Source organism: Canis aureus, chromosome 4 (genome assembly GCF_053574225.1).
Source record: "Canis aureus isolate CA01 chromosome 4, VMU_Caureus_v.1.0, whole genome shotgun sequence".
Taxonomy (NCBI): domain Eukaryota; kingdom Metazoa; phylum Chordata; class Mammalia; order Carnivora; family Canidae; genus Canis; species Canis aureus.
In genome coordinates, this window is record NC_135614.1 from 74,133,584 (window position 1) to 74,154,958 (window position 21,375).

A 21,375-nucleotide genomic window follows, 5' to 3' on the forward strand; every position below is an offset into this window, starting at 1 on the left:
TATTCTTTTTGTTCTTGTTTCTACTGAACAACCAGCTGCCTTTTCCATGTGAAATTTCTTGCCACTAAGAAATTAAAAAAAAACAAAAACAAAAACTATTCACTTCTTTTTAACTGATCCCTCTCTACCCGGGAGCCACAGGGTTTTCAAACTAACGAATTTATATTCTTATTAATAATTCCAAATATGACTGAGTACCATGTATACTTTTCAGATACAGAAGAAATATTTTCAAGTTCAATAGGCCCCATTTAAGCCTGACTAACAAGTTACAGACATTAAGAGGAATAGGGGTCCTAATCCTAGAGAATTTGTTTTATTGTATTTGTGCATAAAGTGAAGGGATGGCTCTAAGTTATCTGAATAACTGCTTCGATTCATTATTATTTTAAATTAGACATACACTGACATCAGTAAGTACCATTCCATTTTATGTTGTGCAGAATGTTGGTGATACTGGAAAGGAGAAAATGGCACCATTTTATAAGCCCCATTTGTTGCCGGTTTTTAATCATAAAGATCATAAACCATTTAATTGAACTTTGAATTAGAGAAGCAATTCTATGCCCAGCATTTATAATGTTTTAATACTCGGAAGAAGCAATTTTTATTCTATTCTCATTTCCATTAATCAAATGCTCAAAGGTTGGTGTTTCTGCCATTTGCAACCAAGAGGTAGGTAATCTCTTTGAAATGGATAGTAATCCTATACTTGCAGCCACTACCATAGTCTTTCGCCACCAACACATTTCACAGAAAAATCACCTAGCGTGACAGTCATCTCTCTAGAGAGGAGAGGGACAAAAAAAATATATATATATATTGTATTTTTTATAAAGTGTTATGAAAACATTAGCAAATCCATATATATATGAAATCTTCCTTTCATATATATATATATATATATGCACTAATATGCATTAATACGTATTAATGCACCCAGAAGCTTCACTACCATCAGATTTTGTAATCGGTACTCATTTTCATGATTCTAAAGGAGACTGCCTATTCCATTAGTGGACCAATTTTCACTTATATTTCTGAAAGTAAACAGAACTATGTGGCAAAACTCATTGCCATCACCCATTTTTAGCGGACCTGCTTTCTCTGAGCACTACCTACAGTTATTAGTGCCAACAGCGACATCTACTGGTGAGTTTAGTACAAGGATTCTTAAAACCCAAATCCTATAGAAACCAACACTTAGATTTAAATGTGTTAAAATATTTTTTCTTACAGTGAAGAAAAACAATGTTTTTATGACATCATCTCTTGTGCAAAGGAATGCTGACATGAACAGTACAGAACAAGGTATGTAGTTTTTTACAAGAACCTCTGAAATTTTACATTTTACCACTTATATTTTACTTTGTTGTGTGTGTGTTGGGGTATGTAGGTCCAAGTGACAAAACATGAAAAAACATATTTGGTAAGCCAAGTCCCATGGCCAAAATGAATAGTTATTGGGTAAAAGATAGGTCAGAAATAAGCACTAAGTGATTCACTGGCTATTTAGACATTGAGCAGTTAACATTAATCCCTCATCTAATGATGACTTTAGAAAGTAAATATTAAATTAGCCAAAAATATGGAAGAAGAATGGGGGTGCCTGACTGGCTCAGTCTGTTAAGCATCTACCTTTGGCTTAGGTCATGATCCCAGGGTCCTGGGATGGAGCCCCATGTCGGCTTCCTGCTCAGCAGGCAGTCTGCTTCTCTCTCTCCCTCTGCCTCTCCCCTTGGCATGTGCTCTCTCTCTCAAATAAATAAATAAATAAATAAATAAATAAATAATCTATAAAAAACACGGAGGAAAAAGTATTTCACTAAAGACATTGACCCTTTAATTCTGTTCCTTTAAGGTCCTGTGAAACATTCTGAACATGTTCTAAGACCTGCTATTTTGCAGCCACCTCAAGCTCAAAGGTGTGAAAAAGTGAGAAAAACATTTGGACACAATTCCCTGGAAGCCTGCAAGACCAAAGAAAAAACAAAGAATAAGGTAAGAAAAACCTCCTGGAGTGGGACCAATATCAATTCTCCATCTTTCATTTGGTAGATTATTATGGGCTGCCTGACTTTTGTTCTGTTGCTGAAGCGGCTGCCAGGCTGGAGAAACACCCCAACTATAGATGGCAAACAGTCCTTGGTAACCTTATTAAACATGTTTAATTAAACAACTGTTTTGTTTATTTGTTTAATTAAACAAATTGCAGAGTTGTTCCTGGGAAGTAGTTTTGTGGTGTCTTCTAAGCTGTAAAGAGGAGTCCCTTGTGGTGGAAACCTCTGGGGTCTTGTTCCAGTGTATTGACCTCACAAGAGAATAGGAGGAGCAGAGAGGTGGCCAGGAGAAGGAGCCAGAAGTCAAAAAAGGAACAGGGGTTTTCTGCATCCCCAATTGGTCGACATCCTTGTGTGCTTTGCCAATTCAGGTCACACCAGGGATCTATCTAGACCCATCTTCGTGGATAATGGGAGCAGGGACCTACCTGCATAGGGGAGAGATTTGGGAGGGCTAGGGAAACTTCTGAAGACAAAGAATTCTCCCTTCCAATTGTTGTAGATAGCTGAATCTCTCATTGTGGGCCTATCTAGCCACACAGATATGTGTTTGAGGATATTCTGTTGCTGTGTCTTCCAAAAGACAGTACTTGAGAGGAATGGCACCCAAGATTTTCAGAATAATTCCACCCTTCATTTGTTTCCAGCTGAACTGTTGAGGGTTGGTCACCTGTTTTGTTTTTCCATACTGAAAATAGAGACAGTGACAAATGGAAATGAAAAATACCAGTCATTTCATTCATGCAATGAAAAAAGATCCATACTAATCCAACCTCTGCCCCTATCCAACTATGTTTATGTTCTTGGACAAAACACCCAATCTTCTCTTTTTATCAGTGAAGTGAGAGAGTTGAACTTGGTCAGTATTTGGCAACATTTTTATAATTCCAAACATTTTCCTTTGTAAGAACTGATCTCATGCGACCCATTGTGAATTATAAAAATCATTTCATCATTTTTGCATGGCATATGGTGTGATTTTTAAGTAAAACATGTTTTAAATTTCATATCAGTAGATTATTAAAAGTTTTCATTTAAATATAACCTAAGAATCGTAATCATATCACACAAATTCTTTTATCCATTTAAGTAGTGCGACATGTTGTTTCATTTGTGTTAAGGTATGTAACAGAAAGTGTGATATGTCGACTAATTTTTAAAATATTATATTGCATATAATTTTGGAACAGAATGTACTATAAATTATAGATTAAAATTTTTATTATGGGGACACCTGGGTGGCTCAGTGGTTGAGCATCTGCCTTCAGCTCAGGGTGTGATCCTGGGACCCTGGGATCAAGTCCTGCATCGGGCTCCTCATAGGAGCCCGCTTCTCCCTCTGCCTATGTCTCTGCCTCTCTCTCTTTGTATTTCTCATGAATAAATAAATAAAATCTTAAAAAAATAATAAAATTTTTATTATGTTATGATATAAAAAGTAAATCAATATTTCTTCTTTTGAATGGCTTATTGAAATCTTGCATTATGTATTTGAAAAATAAAATTTGTTAATATTTTTCTTGCATTTTCTCTCTAAATGATAATAAGAGAAATATTCAGGTAATTATAAGCATTTCTTCTTTAGCCAATGTATTAAACATATGAATAGCACTTTTTCCTAATTAGTGAACAGCTTAACTGGATATGCCTGTTATTGAATTTTCTCTAATAATGACCTTTGAAGATTTAAGGGCATGCTATATAAGATGCAATGTAAGAATTCTGACAAAATAATGTAATTTCTAGATCTAGTGAAAATTATCTCTAGGTGAATTTCATTGAGCTATTATTTTCATGTTCCTTAATGACTTGTATATAAATCAGAGCAATTTTTATTCATTCTGTCAATAATCAATGGTCACTTATTATGTACAATTTAAACAATATATGCCTAATAAAAAGTACTTTAGTACATATGAGTAAAAACTACCATTTTGGCCAAGAGAGAAATCATCCGAGTAACCGAGTCATGGGCATACACTTTGATCGTTGCTAACCAACAACATATATTCTCTTCGTATATATTTCTCAGGTCTCAAATTCTATTAAAAAGGGAAAAATGTTCAAAATTATTTTTATTGATTGGTATAAAATTAAAGTGGAAACAGACCCCGTCTACCTTGAAAGATATGAATTCTTTACAACATTTTTGCAAATCCCTACTAGGGGAAAGGAGGTGTTCATAAAACATTGGAGACCCTAGATCAGATCATTTATAGGGCTCCCTCAAGTTCTAAATTTGCTCATGCCTTCATTTATACATTAGTCAGGTAATGTACATATATATACATCAGACAGAGTCACCAGTTGATTAAGTTACCAGTGGAAAACTTTTAGATGATGAATGGGATTTCCTCTGACGTTTGATGGCCATGCTGGTGAAGCTCTTAGGGTGTTTTCAGAATTAAATAGCCCTGAAGGATGTATTTGCTAAGCTAGAAATGAGAATTAATTCCATATAAGCTAAAAAGGTAAAAATAACAAAAGGAGGAGGTGGGATTTCTGAATATAATGGCAAAGTGTATAGTCTCTGATATCAGACAGACTCTGGCTCTAAGGTCAGCCCTATTCCTGGTTGCCCAAGCCTGACCAAGTTCTTTAACTTTGGGTCAGTTTACTCATCTGTAAACTATAAAATGTGAATAATAGACGTATAACCTGTCTAGAGATGTTGTGAGGAGTAAATGAGATAATGTACATAAAATGCATAGGGAAGTACTTAAACATAGTAAGTTTTCAATACATTTAGCTCTATTGTTTCCTTGTGTGATGTTCCTCAAGTAAGGGAATTTAAAGGAACTCTCTGATGGATTTCCTTTCTTTCAGATCTCTGAGGGGAACTCCTGTTTGCTAAGTGAAAATTTACCAAGTGCCAGAATTTCAGTCCAGCTGACTACTAACCAGAATTGTTTAGGTGCTACATCAGTAGGGTAAGCTGATGATGGGGACTCAGAAAGGATACCCTTTTATTCTTGTTTTCTTTTATCATTATAATCATTTATGGAAAATAGCTCTCTGATACTGCACAGATAAATTGCTAAGATTTCTGTTTGAGATTTTATAAACGACACAAGTTTAAAATGCTTTTCAAAATGTCTCTAATACTTAAAGATTGTCATATTAATATTGGATTATCTCTATTGTTTTGTTGACTTGGGTGAGAATATCTAAAAAACTTATAGCTAAAATTTTATTTAGTTAGGAATTAATTATCTGGCTGCTAGATTAGCCTCCCCTTTCTCCCCTTTCTCCCCTTTCTCTCCCCTCGCATTCCTTCCACCCCCCCTCGCCATTTTAAATCATTTCTGGTGTTATTCATTATTTATGGACATACATTGGCTAGACAACAACAAAAAAAAAGCAGTGTAATTGTGCAAAATGAAAGTTATTATTTACTGATGTCATCACAATGAAGGCATGTTTGATCTGAGGGAAGATTAAAATGAGCCAGAGACATAAACCAGACTCACATGATTAGGGCCATGTAGTTGCATAGCGTTTACCTACAGTGCATACTGGGGGTGCAAGGGGGCCCCAGAGCACATCAGCCTACAGATAGAGAGCTGCATGTCTTTGAATTTTTCATCATGCAAAACACTTTTAACGTTAAAAAAAAAAAGTTCCAGGGGGAAAAAACCCAAATTAAACAAAAGCACAGTCAAGTATAACTGATAAGAAAGATTGATGTTGCTTTTGCTCTGGAGACCTCTTGTGGCTAAAAGCATTGGCCACTTGGGGGAGGGGGAGAGTAGAAATGAGAGATTGGAGAGGCTATGTTGGAAAAGCAAGAAGATAAGATCCAGGCAGTCCCTGGTTGATCACACAGCCGGAACAGTGATGGGCATGACATGTGTTTGGACGGTCTCAACTAGTGTTGTCACAGCTGTCAAATATTTTCAATATCATCCCTGGGAGTACCTATCTCCATTTTTCCTTCATTTCTCAATAACTGCAGATGACCAAGAGTTAGCAGATGTTTTTATGCTTTATATATCAATGTGTTAAATCATCTGATTATTTCATGTGCTAAGGTCTAACATGGCTTTATTCATATATTTCAAATAGCAAATGTTTATTTCTTTTCCTTAGATGTCAACCAAATGAAGATAAGTATTCTTTTAAAAGCTGCAGTTCTGACTTCGTGTTTGGAGAAAACATGGTAGAAAGAGTTTTGGTAAGAATTTGGAAAATTTTTCTATTATATAGAAAACTGTCACTTTGCGTTTCTGGAGGCAAATTAATTAAGACAGTGTTAAATTGGAGCATACCTTAACTCCTGAGTTCAAAGCCACATTTTCTTTCTTTAACTAGAAAAATTCTCCTGGGAAGCAAGTTTTAGTTCTTAGAATAATAGGCAGGGACCCACAGAGGAAGGGAATTGTATAATTATAACATTCTTACTGATGAGAAATTTTAAATAGTTCTTTGATATGTGTTACACCCAAAGTACCCAAAAGAATCCCAGAATTGTTTGCAATAGATGAGCTTAACTGGTAATGATATTTTAATATCAGGTTTTTGATAGGATCTTTCATAACAAGATGCATTTAAAATCATTTGCCATTATTTTTCTTGTTAACCACAACCTTCCCCGTCAAGCTTTTATGTGAAAAACATTATCATAACTATTTTTATTCTTCAGGCTTTAAGAGGAAAATCATAGTACTTTACTTGCCTAGGGAAATATACTTGCCAAGCGCAAACCCCTAACGAGTATTACTAGCACCCCTATTTTGTATTGGAGGTAGACAGCAAAGTGAGGGCTGTGTAGCAGAGGTGCCTGTGGTTTCTTCGGGTCTTTCACATCTTCATACCCTTTCCGGCTTTCACCCAGACCAGAATCTTGGCTGAAATTGGCCAAGGTGGCTAGCTTGCATTAGGACTATTAATCACATCCAGGATCCAGAGGCTACACAGATTTCAAAAACTGCACAGAGGCTCGGAATAGCAAAAGGACCAACTCGTGAGGCCTGTTTATTCCAAATTTTTTAGGGCTTTCACAAATCAACCCCTTTTAAGACTTTTTTTATGCTACACCCACCTCAGGCTAAACCCAAACTCCAAGAGTAGTATCATAGCTCTTTAGCTTAGGGATACCCTGTCACCCTCAAGATGAAGGCCAGCTCCACAGGTCTCGAGCTGGTGACCCACATCTTTGGATCTGAACCAGAATGGACCAGCTTCCAGAGTGGAGTCCCAGGCAATGCATTCAGGCACATTTCTTCTGTGTCATTCTTTCCTAACTTTGGCACTAGATTAGTCACAGCTTCCGGAAGATGTCACGGACACAAATAAAATACTTTCCCAGCCTCACGGGATCAACCTTAACACTCAATTCAATTTAACAAACATATTTTATGTTCTTATGATACCTAGGGTACTGGCGTTGGTCTGAAGTTCGGCTGCATATTAACAATCATCTGCTGAGCCTCTAAAGGATTTCTTAGGCCCGGGCATCTCCCCAAACAGATTAGATCAGAGTCTCAGTTGGCGAGGCTAGGTATCAGGTGATTTGAATGTACAGCCAGGATTGAAAAACACCTGGGTGAGTGGTTACACAAAGCTAAAGGAGACACTGTGCTCTAGAGGTGCTTATCGTCTAAGGGAGACAGAGACATACCTGAGCAAATGAACTACAGTTGAAATTCGAAATTTGGTTTGAGGAGGTCCTTGTGTACCTATGGGCACTTTAAATCTGGCTGGCTAAAGGAAACTGAGCTTCCTGTCCCTTTAAATTGATAACGTCCTAGGATAGCAGGAGCTATAGAGATCACTTGTATTTGTCCTCTGGTTAATCCTATAATCCTGTGACCTTGTGACTTGGGGGTCAGAACGCCCTCCTGATTTGTTTGCTGACCATGTGCTGCTCGAATGAGTCATTAAACTTCCTGTGCCCTCGTGTTTATTTCCTTAAAATGGGAATAATCACACCCATCTCTGTCAGTTTTACCAAAATATTTAAAAATATCCAGATGAACTAATGTGGAAGAATTTTGAGTTCACAAAGGAAAAGACAGAAAGCTGTTCCGATTCTCCTGGTTCTGCAGGGGGCTCTCCAGGATCATAAATGGCCTGGTAATGACTCGGTCTTTTTTCCCAGGCCTTGATTACAGCACCTGGGCAGGGCACCAGGGGCACAACCTTAAAAGCAACTCTTGGCAGACACTGTCTTAGAGGAAAAGTTAAGATGAGCTCTGAGAGAGCGAGTGCATTCTCTTGGTGACTTTAATTATTATTTTGGATAGAAAGTGAAGTGCTGGGAATATTGAAATACCTTGAAACAGAGATGATATTTGTATCTCCTGCTGGGCATCAGGTTAGTGTGGTGATGGCATCGAACAGTGCTGCTAGACCATCCTTCTGGGTCTCCAAACCTTCTCCCATTGTCCCTGGAATGAGATCCTGCCTGAAGTAGGCTGTAGTGACTAGATGACACTTCCTGAGGATCAGGACCAAGGTCCTCTGATGATAGGAAGAATCCCCCCCGCCCAGTTCAAATATATAGGGATGTGATTAAGTAATAGATCTTTTTCCCTCACCTAGGATACTCAAAATCTCACCCAACCTCAACTGGAAAATGATTCACACACTGAGGAAAAAACATTCAAATCCACCCTAGAATTCCCCGTTACCTCTCCAAACTCAAGTAAGAATTATTTCCTTTGTAAAAAAGAAAAAAAAGAAAAAGAAAAAAAACTATTAGCATATTTCCTGTTTTGCCATGTCATTTGTTTAATATCTATGTAATGCAAAAACAATAATGCGGCGCTTGAAAACTTTTTGGTAAAGATTAAAGCATACAAATATGGTTGTGCGATACATAAGCTTTCAAAATTTTTTTACTTGTGGATATGAGGAATCAAAGAGATTTATCTAAACTCAAGTAATTTCGCTTCTTGGGAAACACTCATTGTTATAAAAAGCTAAGGAGGGGCAGCCCCAGTGGCTCAGCGGTTTAGCGCTGCCTTTGGCCCGGGGTGTGATCCTGGAGACCCAGGATCAAGTACTGCGTTGGGCTCCCTGCATGGAACCTGCTTCTCCCTCTGCCTGTGTCTCTGCCTCCCTCTCTCTCTCTATTGTCGCTCATGAATAAATAAAAAAAGGTAAGGAGGCATGTAAAAGGGGACAGTAAAGAGCTTGTGCAGTAGAGAGAATGAGGTCTTTCATGTGTCTTTTCCCCTATCTTTTCTTAGGCACACACTCTATTCAAAGGATATCCCTAATTGAATCAGCTGCTGCTTTCTCTTCTAAGCCATCACCAAAATGCTTGCTGGAGAAAATTGATGTTGTAACAGGGGAAGAAGCAGAGCATAATGTGTTAAAGGTCTGTATATCACATGTTGTTCTTTCTGGCAGCATTTATGTGCATGAAGTCAAGTTTCTACAAGCAGGAATACCTTTAAAAATAAAGGCAGATATATATCATAAAGGGAGACAGAACATGAGAGACTCCTAACTCTGAGAAATGAACTAGGGGTGGTGGAAGGGGAGGTGGGTGAGGGGGTGGGGGTGACAGGGTGACAGACACTGAGGGGGGCACTTGATGGGATGAGCACTGGGTGTTATTCTATATGTTGGCACATTGAACAGCAATAAAAAATAAATTTATAAATAAATAAATAAATAAATAAATAAGGCAGAAGTATATTTTTCGTGAAGTCCGAGCTGCTTCAATAAAAATGTGAAAGGCTTCCAATGACTGAGCTGATATTTTGTCATATACTTACATTAGTTTGTGTAATTTTCAGGAAAATGGGTTATTGCGTTAACAACCATTCACATTAGTTTCTTAGAAAGAAGACAGCCAGGTACGGTGTCTTAAAACAAACTCAGACCTATGTTTTATACTTATGCTTGCTTTTATAATCAGTGCTATCATCCTATGATGTGGAAGATCTACGTACTGTAGACATTGTAAAAATGATGGTAAGATGAATAGATTTCAGTTCTAGATAATAAAAAAAATTCTGTTTTTCTTTGAAAAGTTCTTTTATATAAGTTTTGGGTTTTATATCAAGCAAGACTTTCACAGTTGTAGTATACAGTAGCATATGTAGGATTTGAGTATTGAGCGGCCTACCTATCGGTCTAGGCATGTGAAATGTAATTGCTATGACATAATCATTTTTCAATGAGGTGTAGATTTCCCTTTTTCTTTCTCCATCTGCTTTTACCCCCAAATCTCTCCATCTCTTTTCTTTTCTCCCATGATTTACTGATACATATACTATGCATGTGTGCTTCCAGGCATAACTCTCAGGTCAGATTAAACCGAGATTAATTGAAGTAATTGCTAGGGGTGAGGCCCTGGCATGCTGTATTTTTAATAAGTCATCTGGGTGATTCTTGTACACAATAAGATTTAATTCTAGTAAGCATTAAATTATAGTACAGTACTCTGTGGTATCACATCCTAGTTCTGATGCTGTATTCTTCAAAAAATGGTTAGGCATACAAATAATTTCACTATTCCTTTACTTTCACATGTTACATGGGTCAAATAACATTGAATTTCTTTTTTTTAAGATTTTATTTATTTATTCATGAAAGACATACACAGAGAGAGGCAGAGACACAGGTAGAGGGAGAAGCAGGCTCCCTGCGGGGAGCCCAATGTGGGACTTGATCCCAGGACCCCAGGATCACTTCCTGAGCAGAAGGCAGACGCTTAACCGCTGAGCCACTCAGGCAGCCCAATAACATGGAATTTCATTTAAAAGTTGCTACATATAAATATATTGTTAAGTGAAAGGGCACGATGCAGAAAGTATTACGGTATTCACCATTTATAGAAAAATAGAGGGCATAAGTGTTGGCATGTATATACATACAAATATTTCTAGAAGACATTCGTTGCTAATAAACTATTAGTAACAGTGATCACCTGTTCCAGGGGTGGAAATTGACAGATGGTGAAGTAGGGTTGGAAAGGACTTTTCATTTAGTACATCTTTTTGCTTTTTGATATTTGAAGTATTCAAAAAATGTATGTTTTAAAAGTTAAATTTTTAAAGCTGGTTTACAAATCATTAAGAGATGTTATTCTGGTAAAATCAGACATAAAAGTGTTACAACATAGGAAAGAAATCACTTTAAAAGGTTTTTATATATCTGACATTTTAAAAAATTGTCCTTTAGATCAACTGCAAGCTTTTTATATTCAACAAAACAACACAGTCGTGGATTGAAAGGGGCAGAGGAGCTTTGAGGCTGAATGACACAGCAAGCAGTGACTGTGGAACATTCCAGTCAAGACTAAGTAAGGAATCATTTTGTAAAGCAAACCCACTATTTCTCAGAGTAAAATTTCCAGTAGGTACACATCATTTTCTGGAGATGTGTTATAAAATAGTAAACAAATCAGACTGTTGAAAACAATGGTTTTTTTTTTTTTTTTTTGGTTTGTTTGTTTGTTTAACAATGTTGTTTTTAATGTACTATAGGAGCTTCCTGTTTAGAGCAGGCTCTGATGTCAGACCACACAGGTTCTGGTTCTCCTCTATCATTGACTAACTAGTGACCTTGGACAAGGTACTTAATCTCTCCCTGCCCTAGTTACATCAGTTTAAAATGGGGATAATAGTACTCTGTGACTTATTGACCAACTGAGAACTCAGTGGAATAATGCATGTTAAGCACGTATGAGATAGCCCGGGACACACCTAAGTAGTAATCTCCATATTAGTTAAAACAATATGATGACATTATTTTTGAAGGAAAAGTAGTTTTTCTAAAAGAGAATATTTGTCCTATAGTTTATTCTTGGCATTCTAAACATGGCGTGTGGGTTGAGATGAAGGGTCAGTTTCCAAGGAAATAAAGGTATGTGGTTACTGAATCTGTATGTGGCTGACATCCAGAGCAATGGTAAGAATCTAGAGTCACTCAAACTGAAAGTTTTCGGCACCTGAAGAGACACACTGGGCATCGTTCAGAGGCCCAAACTGAAAGTGAGCACAGGCAGAGATCTGGGTAGGGTGGGTAGGTTTACTGGTCAACATTAGGCAGTCAAAGCTGTGGCAGGGACTACTGGTAGAAGTTGGATCCATGTATATGGATGTTTTTTGAGCTTCAGATATCAAGCTCGAGAAATCTGTAAGGAATAGAATTCAGACTAAGAGAATAGGAACCATGTCTTCAGTTCTATAACTGGCAAACAGGTTTCTAAATAACCCAACCAAGTAGTATTCCCAAGGCAAGTATTAGTTGTTATCTACTCTTGTTCAATGCCACCCATCCCGCTGCCTGCCAAAATTTGTGACGCATGGTGTTTCTATTGCTGTGTAACCTGACTTTACCTTTTATGTAGTATAACATGATCACCTTTCCACATCAGTAATTATCTTTCTTGCGAATTCTTAATGGATTCATCATATTATCATGAATAGCCATGTCATCATTTATTTAGCTAATTCCATTTTTTGAACCCTTAAAGCAAAGTTTTCTCCACTGTAAGCAATTCTTGGATAAATATTCTTCAGACCACTAGATCTTCAAAGAAGTTCTAAAATTTTAATCCTAAAGAATTCCAGCTTTTAAGCTAAAAATAGTCCTCTAACATCATAAAGCCCTATTTGAAAACTGATAAATAAGCCAAATTACAACTTTTTTCTTTTTTTTTTTTAAGACTTTATTTATTTATTCATAGAGACACAGAGAGAGAGGCAGAGGGAGAAGCAGGCTCCATGCAGGGAGCCTGACGTGGGACTCAATCCAGGGTCCCCAGGGTCACACCCCGGGCCGCAGGCGGGGCTAAACCGCTGCACCACCGGGGCTGCCCCAAATTACAACTTAATAGTAATATTTTCACTAGTGATATTTCACTGTATTTCAGTCTGAAAAACAACTATAAGATTTACTTTGCTTTCAAAAATGGCAAATTCCCCAGGAAGGTCAAAGAATCAACTGTTCTGTAGTCTTATATATTCATCTTCCCATTTTAGTTATGCGCAATCAAGGCAGCCTGAGGCTGATTCTCAATAGCAAACTCTGGACTCAAATGGAGATTCAAAGAGCAAACCACAAAAATTTGAGAATAACAGCGACTGACTTAGAAGACTATAGCATCAAAGTGTTTTTAATTCAGGTAAGTGACAAATTTCAGTAATAGAGAATTATCTTACTGTATTTCTAGATCTCTGCAATTGCTAATTTGTTTGATTTCATTGTAACCTGCACTACTGGCCAAAAAAAAAAAATCAACCATTCATTTTGGTTGTTTACAGTTTAATATAACACCTAAATTTTATATGAAATTTACAGATTAACACCAAAATCTATAGTAATCAATTGGTATATGTCCCAAGACATTTGTATTGGTATATATGCTTCAAACCTCCACATTTTTCTTTACCACTGAAATTATGTCAACAATCCTACTCAGTGACCAAAGAGACTGTTGTCAAGATTGGCTCCTAGGAGTCCAGTGGAATACACAGTCCAGTGCTTACACTGAATGCTGAAATTGAGAAGGCTTTGAGATCCCTGGAAAGAAACCAGTGAGAAATGGAAAAACACAGGGCTACTAAGTTAAAACAATCAGTCCAGCAGCAAATTCCAATTCTGGACATGAGTCAGTCTCCAAGGTAACAGGATGGGAGCAGAGCTTTAGCTGTTCCTGGCAGCAGGAATGCTTGACCTCAAATACAAGATCCAGGCACAAAAGAGAGAGAGCTGGCAGGGATCAGACCAGAAGAAAGGCTAGGTTTCCCACATGGGCTGAGACCCAGAAGATTGGAGAAGACTGAGTACTCACATGACTCGAGCAGGAGGTAACAATACAAGTAAATTAGCTTCCGTATAATGAGTAAAAAAGGTGGCAAGTACCCAGTGATGAAAAACCACAGGTTTTATTAACTACCAGTAAGTGCACTGTTAGGTGTAAGTAATATGTTGAGTATTGAGATGTTAGAGTAAGATAATGCCCAAACATTATTTACCATTTAGGGAGACAATATTTGATACCCTGCCAGGCTGGATCTCCTAGCTTAGAGTGAGTAAAGCAGCCAGCCTGCCTGCCACCGATACTGAGATTGAGACCATTAGCTAGATGGGATTCTGCTGTTCAATATCTGACCCATGCTGGCTCCATAAATTGTAGGATATTTGCTAGAATAAACAAACTAAATGCAAATAACTTCCATTCCCAGAGATGGTCACTATTAATGTTGTCTTATATTTTAGCATATATGTGTGGGCATAAATATGTATATACAGTACAAACTGTATGATCTTCAGACAGGTTATTTAGATTCCTTAACTTGATTTTACTCCTCTGCCAAATATAATAATAATATACTTGTGGTTGAATAAATTAGATAGCTAATATTTGATTATGAAGTACACATATATAACCTTTTCACTTATCAATGAAAATGAGTGTTTTTGTGGCATTAAATAGCTCATTCTTCAAAAGTTCTTTTAACGGGTGAAAAGAATTCTGTTATGCACCATAATTTATTCCATTAATTCTACTCTGTTAAATAGGTAATTTATGTCTTTCATTATTATAAATTCTGCAAGAAAGACATGAGGAATTCTCTGTGTACATACACGTTAATTTTCTCGAGATAAGGTTTTGACTTGTCTTGACAAGTTTCTCTTCAGAAAGACTGAATCGATTTTCATTCCCACCAGCATTTTCTTATGGTACTTCCTGGGAATTATAATATTTTTAAGCAGTGATAATTTGTTATTCAAAAAAAGTATGACATTGTGATTTTATTTTTAATTTCTTGTTTGAATTTCTTGAATGAAAATATCTGAATGAGTTTGCCAAATGGCAATATATTGACTGGTGGAAGGTATATTTAAATTTTAATGTTAGAAAGTCAAGGTGGCAGAGTAGTATTTATATTTCAATTACAAATACCCTTTCAATATTTATTAACTTAATAAGGAAAAATTACACCTTTGCACATAATGTAAAAATTAAATCATTCGGGAGTGAACAATTATTTTCTAAACATCTACTATATAATACTTAGCACAATATGAGGAACGAAAAAATTTTATTTAACTTATAGTTATTTTCCTCCACAGTAATTAAGGGAACTTAAGAACATGCAAATGAAAAAATAGAAATTAAGACTCTTCTCCCCAAAAGTTGGCATGTAGTTTTTTCAACCCTCAGTTCTAGACTTTGAAAAGTAAGACAGCTTTCTGGAGGGGTAGCAAAAAGATAATTTACCTAGATTCTCTTTGAAATTGTGAAAGGATGCAAAAATGTAAACTATTGCCATGTTACCTTGAAAGAGCACTGACTTTGATGACAAAGATCTGGGATTTGAGCCCAACCAATTTGCTGACTAGATAATTAAATCCAAGCAAGTCACTGTAACTTTCTGAGCCTTAATCTCATCTGTAGAGACATGAGGGGAATTAGTATGTATTGACTACTTGTGCTGTGCACATTTGCTTATATAAATGAAATAAATAGTTAACTCATAGTTTTATAGTAAGGATTGAATAAAAAGTAATGTAGTAACCATAACGATTATACCAATGATATTGTTACCATCATTTTTTATATTAACAGCATCCATAAAACAGCATAGAAAAGTACTGAAAGCAATGACTTCTGATGTATTGATGATACATATCATAAGTGTGACTCTGTGGTGTAATGGAAAGTACCCTGGGCTTCTACAATGCAATATTATAGATTGCTGTAATAAACTCTGCTTTTCCACTGAGCTGTGAAGCTTGCAGGGGAGATCTAAACACGGTTATGTAAAGGAAATGGAGGGGTTTTTTCATCCACCCTAAAATTTCCTACAGTGTAAAATAGTGGAGGAAGGATAGTCTTAAATTCAAATAGAAATTTTAAATCACAGAAATTTCTTTCTCAGTTTAAATGCACAAATTGGGACCTGTTATAAAATTATTCACTTTCAGAATCAATTTGGTTCAAGATGAATGGCTTTTTACTCTTTATTTTTTAGGGTTATTTAGATTCTAGATTTATGTCATGTAATTCCTTCCTCATTAATAGTGAAAGATTAAAAATCTCTAAAATGTGGCTATTAAGTTATTTATACTCTTTAAGATTTTATTTATTCATTTTTAGGGGGGAGGGGCAGAGGGAGAAGGGGAGAGAGAATCTCAAGTAGACTCACACTGGGTGGGGAACATGAGGCTGGATCCCACAACCCTGAGATCATGACCTGAGCTGAGATCAAGAGTCAGCAGCTTAATTGACTGAGGCACCCAGGGGCTCTTATTTTTATTCTCAACAACTTAATTTTCCTCATGCAGGCCAGTGCCAAAGACACAGGATGTCTGTATGCAGCAATACATCATCGGCTTGTTGCACTTCGAAGTTTTGATAAACAGAAAGATCTAAATCAAGCTGAAAGCCAGTCAGAAACAATCCTCCAACAACTAAACTGCGAAAGCTGTGACGAAGATGAGGATGATTTCATCCAAGTCACTAAAAATAGATCAGGTAAATAGCTTTTCTTAGGTTAAAGGTTTAAGAAAGAAATCTTCTGCACAATCCTAATATATGAAATAGATTTTTGTAAAGTGGAACTGATCTATTTAAAGTGGATGGGAATTAGAGTCCTCACTCTTTGGATCAGAGGAGTGGGTTTGGAAATCACGGTCTCTATATGTGGCCTTCATTAGGATTTTGCTAAAAGTCATCCTCAGGGTGATGCCCGCATGTCATTTGCACATAAATTTAATAAAAATACCATAAAGTCTTATACTGGTACACTGAAATTAACCATTTATTCATATTTCTCTTCACTTGCTCTCATTTTCCTATTATTGGCTATAATAGAAAAATCATAAATATGTTATAAAGTTAATAAACACATTACAGTGGAGCCCACCAGACAAATCTGGCTTGAAATGCTGAAACTCCCGCTTATCTTCTTTTTTGAATTTGCTTTATTCTCAAGGACTTTTTTTTGCCTAGGGCAAAAGGTATTATTTTTTTTATTGTGTCAGGATTCATGAATTGAGCAAGGTTAAAGTGGAACCAGTAGTTAGCAGATTTTTAGGCTTCAATGCTTGTCCTGGTGAGTAGATTTAAAACAAAAATTTATCATTATTTTTGGAAAGAAACGTTGTCAAGAAAATATTAAGCCCAGTTTTGTTATATAAATGGTGCCAAGTATTTTCAGTAATAGTTTCATTTAGGCCTGAATTCTGCTCTACAGAGAACTGAGTAACATACTTACAATGACAGTGTGTGAGCAAGCATTTTTTCCAACTTTTAATCATTTTTTATCTTAAAGGTAACTTAATCATAATTTAAGAATCTATCAAAGTACACGTGCAAAACTTGATGAAAGATCTTCCTTTGTCCAATATTAAAAATGTAATCAAGAAGAAGAGTGCACAAAATGTGCAGATTAGGATTATAAACTGCTTGACTCAGTGAGCCAGAGAACTAAGTGAATATGATTTTTCTTGTCGCTACTAAACAAATGGTTTCTTACTCTTTAAAATGTGTGAGATGTATAAGTGATATTTTATATTGTCAACAATAAAATAGGATCTAATAGAAAATGAATTGGTATCCATTAGAAATATTAACATGAAATAAGGATTCAATGGCAAAATTCTCTCATCAACAAAATCACACTTATGAAATCTATACTTTATTCCATTTTAGGAAAGAGTAATGTCTTCATACAAAATGAGAAACAATGGAAATAATGCAAAGTAAACGACAATCGTATGAACCCACCCTTCCTCTGTCATTTTTCCCTTTTCACACAGGAGGCGTTGCATACAAATGCTAAGCTGTTACGAAAGCAATAAAAAGTCTAATCTTTTTAAACTGTGCTGCCCACAAGTTAAGGGTTTCATTATCTGAAAATGTCATGTTTAAAATTAGCAACATTTCCAAACGTTACGTGTAAAATGTAAATTCTATATATTGCATTTCCTCACAGTAAGCATATTCATGTTCATTTGTGTTCAATATTAAATCTAATCTGGATATAACATTTTATAATATTTGAAATTTATATCACAGATCCTTCTAGGTGGACCCACAGACAGTCGGTTGCCTGTTCATGAGCGCTATCTACTATAAACGTGACAACATCTACAAAAAGATTGGTCATCTTACTGAAAATACTAAACCATCTTAACTAAATAAGAAGATCCGATTCATTCCTTGAAGAGTTTTTATAGTAAAGTTCATGAAATATAATTTGTTGCAATTAAGATTTTTCTCTATATAGTCTAATAATTGCAAGATTTTACATTTTGATTATTGTGGAGAAAATGACGGAATTTAAGAAATACATGGACTTTGGAAGTTCAAAATTTATCATTTTTGAAGAAGCTAATTTAGAATAGGATTTAAAAACTAATTTGGACTATTCATCACATTGGTGGATATAATAGTTAAAATAAATTGCTGGATTTGATAAATACCTAACTAAAATATTTTTTCAGTCATACATAGTCTGGTCATAAAACAAATATTTTACAAGATTTCCAGTCATTTCTTCCAAAACACTGTAACTGCATGCTAACATTTCATGAAGTCATGTTTCTCTTCTGGGAAATGTGTATTTTCATTTAACCTTTGGATTTACTAATACTATAATACTATTGTATATTCATGGTGTGAATTCCTTTAAAGATAGTATTGTTCTTGGACCTGTATCCATTTTACCTTGTATATGCTTGACTCCAGTTCAGCATCCAGTAGTTGTTGAAAGGATGAGCAAAATACATTATCTATGTAACAAAACAGTAAGTATACAGAAAGTAAAATATGTTAACTTGTTCTTTGTTTTATGTAATTAAATTGTCATTAATAGTCTAATGGTTGTAGCTGTATAGTGACCTTTTTAAAAAAAATATATTCATATATACCCAAATTAATTTTTTTAAATGCCTTTGTTGTGGTAGACCATAATGATTTCAACAACTGTGCAACAAGGTTTGGATGCTCCTCTTTTGAGATTTGTCTCAGAGATACTTCACAAATACTTATAAAAATTAGTGCTTATAGCCATATTTCATTTTTCAATCCAGTTTGATCACCTCATGACTTCAAATGACTTTTGATCATGACTTCTAAATATTCCCTTGTTAGAGGCATTTTAGTCTTCTCAGGTGCCTTAACAAAATACCACACTGTGCAGCTTCAATAATATAAATTTATTTCTCACAGTTCAAGAAGTTGATGATCAAAGGGTCAACAAAATAGGTTTCATTCTGAGGCCTGTGCTCTTGGTTGTTGGCTCATGTTCTCACAGGACCTCTTGGTGGGAGCACAGGCAAAGAGAGAGAGCAAGCTCTCTAGTGTGTCTTCCTATAAGAGCACTAATCCCATTAGACTAGGGCCCCACCCCCATAAATTTATCTAACCCTAATTAACTCCCAAAGCCCCATCTCCAAATTCAATCACATTGGGGATTAGGGCTTCAACGTATACATTTGGGAGAGAATACAAACATTGTCCATAACTAGGAAATAAGATTTACAATCCCAAAATGATTTCTGAAAAATTTTTCAGCAATGACAACATATTTGGAATAACGAGTATAACTTCACTAAATGCTACTTTGAAGAACAATATTCATTTGGATATATACATGTGAATACACATTTTTTAAAAGTTACATTATTTTGTTACAGTACCTTTTATAGTAATAAAAGCAATTATATAGATTCTTACATATAGATATGGATACAGTCAAACCTGAGCTAATGCCTGATAGTTTTGCATATGAAAGTTGAATTAACTCTTTTAGACTGTAATTTGGTTAGTATATAAATCATTCAGGGTTTTGCTCTTTCCTCATAACTGAGTATTAACTTAGTAAAAGTTAACTATTAACTTTTAGGCCATTCATTTTAGAGAATATAAAAGAAACATAGCATCCTTCTAAATTAAGCAATGATTCAGGAAATGGAAAAGTTAATGTGAGAGAGGAATAGAATAATTAAAAAAATTAAAAAAAAAAACAGCTCTAGCGTAAAAGGAAGAATAAAAACAATGGGAAAACAAAAGTTTAAAGTTGGTTGGGGTATCTTAACCCCCAAAAAAGTGCCTTTGATGTAGAACACAGTGGAAAATTTCTTTAGAAGCTAAAATAAACAGGAAGACATCTGGAGAAGAAATTAAAGAATTGGTTCTCTTTTCCTGTAGGATCTTAGCTGATACAGGAACATTGTGATTTCACTAAATCATTAAAGTGAAGCAGAGAACAGAGATCTTCTTTATCTTCTTGATATGTTCATTCTTGCCCTGACTTGAGGGTGAAGATAAAGCAGTATTTTCTCAATGCCTCAAATATTTTAGTATCATTTGAATTCATGCTTTCTTTCTGTGATCTTTCTTGTACTTCTCTGCATATACCAAACAAAAAAATTAGACTACTTCAATTACTTATCTATACGTTAATGCCAGTATAAAAAATAAAATATAGTATTAGAATATCAGGAAGGCAGAGAGAAAAAGAGTGAAAATTTCTGGATTATGACACAATTACCAACAGCAGAAACATTTTATTTAGCTTATGACTTTCAAATAATTTTCCGTCCACACTATTATGCCTTCTCATGATCATTATGCAAATATTTAGTAATATTTTGGAGGGGGTAATAAAAGTAGAAACATCTTATACTTTCTTTTTTGCCCTCTATCTTCATTTAGCCTTCTTTTTTTTTGTTTTTTCTACAGACTTTGACCTCTCTTTAAGGTGAAGAGATCATCATACAATGAAATAATTTTCATAAGTTTTTAGATAGACGATTTCAAAGCATAATTCTTAGATTTTGATAGAAGCTGCTTTTGTTAAAATTTAAATACTTCCCAAAGGTACTAGATATACATTTAATATATCCAATTATACATCTCTTATATTCAAGTAACCTTAATATTCTTCTCTTTCAACAAGGCTTTAGACTCTACCAAGTTATTCAGCTTAATTATGGACCATCAAAACATTCTCTATTAAAATATTATTTTACATCCATTACTGCCAAAGCCAGGAATCCTTTGACTCCAAGGATTAATATACAAGTCCTAGAGTATGTGGATGTCATTTTAAAAGGGGAGGGAGTTTATCTTTCATAGAGCCAGAATGTATGTCGGTTGGAGGGGGCTCTAGGGATTGGGAAGGATACATCTTAACCTTTGTAAGCCATCAAATTGTGATTATCACAATGATATATAATTTACTCCATAAAATGTTGAAAACAAATAAACTTCTTGAGATGTGGTTATGAGGTGGTTGGGTAAGCTCACCTACTAGAAAAGTACACCAGCCCTGCCATAGATGGGGTTTGAATTTAAAACTCAGTAACATAACCGATTATTTTAGTAGTTTTGAGA

At 35.5% G+C, this 21,375-nt stretch overlaps 1 protein-coding gene across 2 annotated transcripts in view; it reads left to right on the forward strand.

Annotated features, from left to right (window-relative positions):
* RANBP3L (RAN binding protein 3 like) overlaps nt 1-18,855 on the forward strand; it is a 43,832-nt gene extending 24,977 nt beyond the window's left edge. The window contains exons 1-11 of one of the 2 annotated variants that reach the window (XM_077896206.1): nt 1,015-1,152; nt 1,240-1,311; nt 1,862-2,001; nt 4,887-4,990; nt 6,150-6,234; nt 8,604-8,706; nt 9,254-9,384; nt 11,199-11,319; nt 13,004-13,146; nt 16,317-16,506; nt 18,052-18,855. In XM_077896206.1, coding sequence (XP_077752332.1) covers nt 1,059-1,152; nt 1,240-1,311; nt 1,862-2,001; nt 4,887-4,990; nt 6,150-6,234; nt 8,604-8,706; nt 9,254-9,384; nt 11,199-11,319; nt 13,004-13,146; nt 16,317-16,506; nt 18,052-18,095 — 1,227 coding nt within the window. In that variant the 5' untranslated portion in view covers nt 1,015-1,058 and the 3' untranslated portion in view covers nt 18,096-18,855. Of the gene's footprint in view, nt 1-1,014; nt 1,153-1,239; nt 1,312-1,861; nt 2,002-4,886; nt 4,991-6,149; nt 6,235-8,603; nt 8,707-9,253; nt 9,385-11,198; nt 11,320-13,003; nt 13,147-16,316; nt 16,507-18,051 lie in introns of those variants that run through there. The other variant, XM_077896205.1, reaches the window with a different exon arrangement.
* The last annotated feature ends 2,520 nt before the right edge of the window (nt 18,856-21,375 follow it).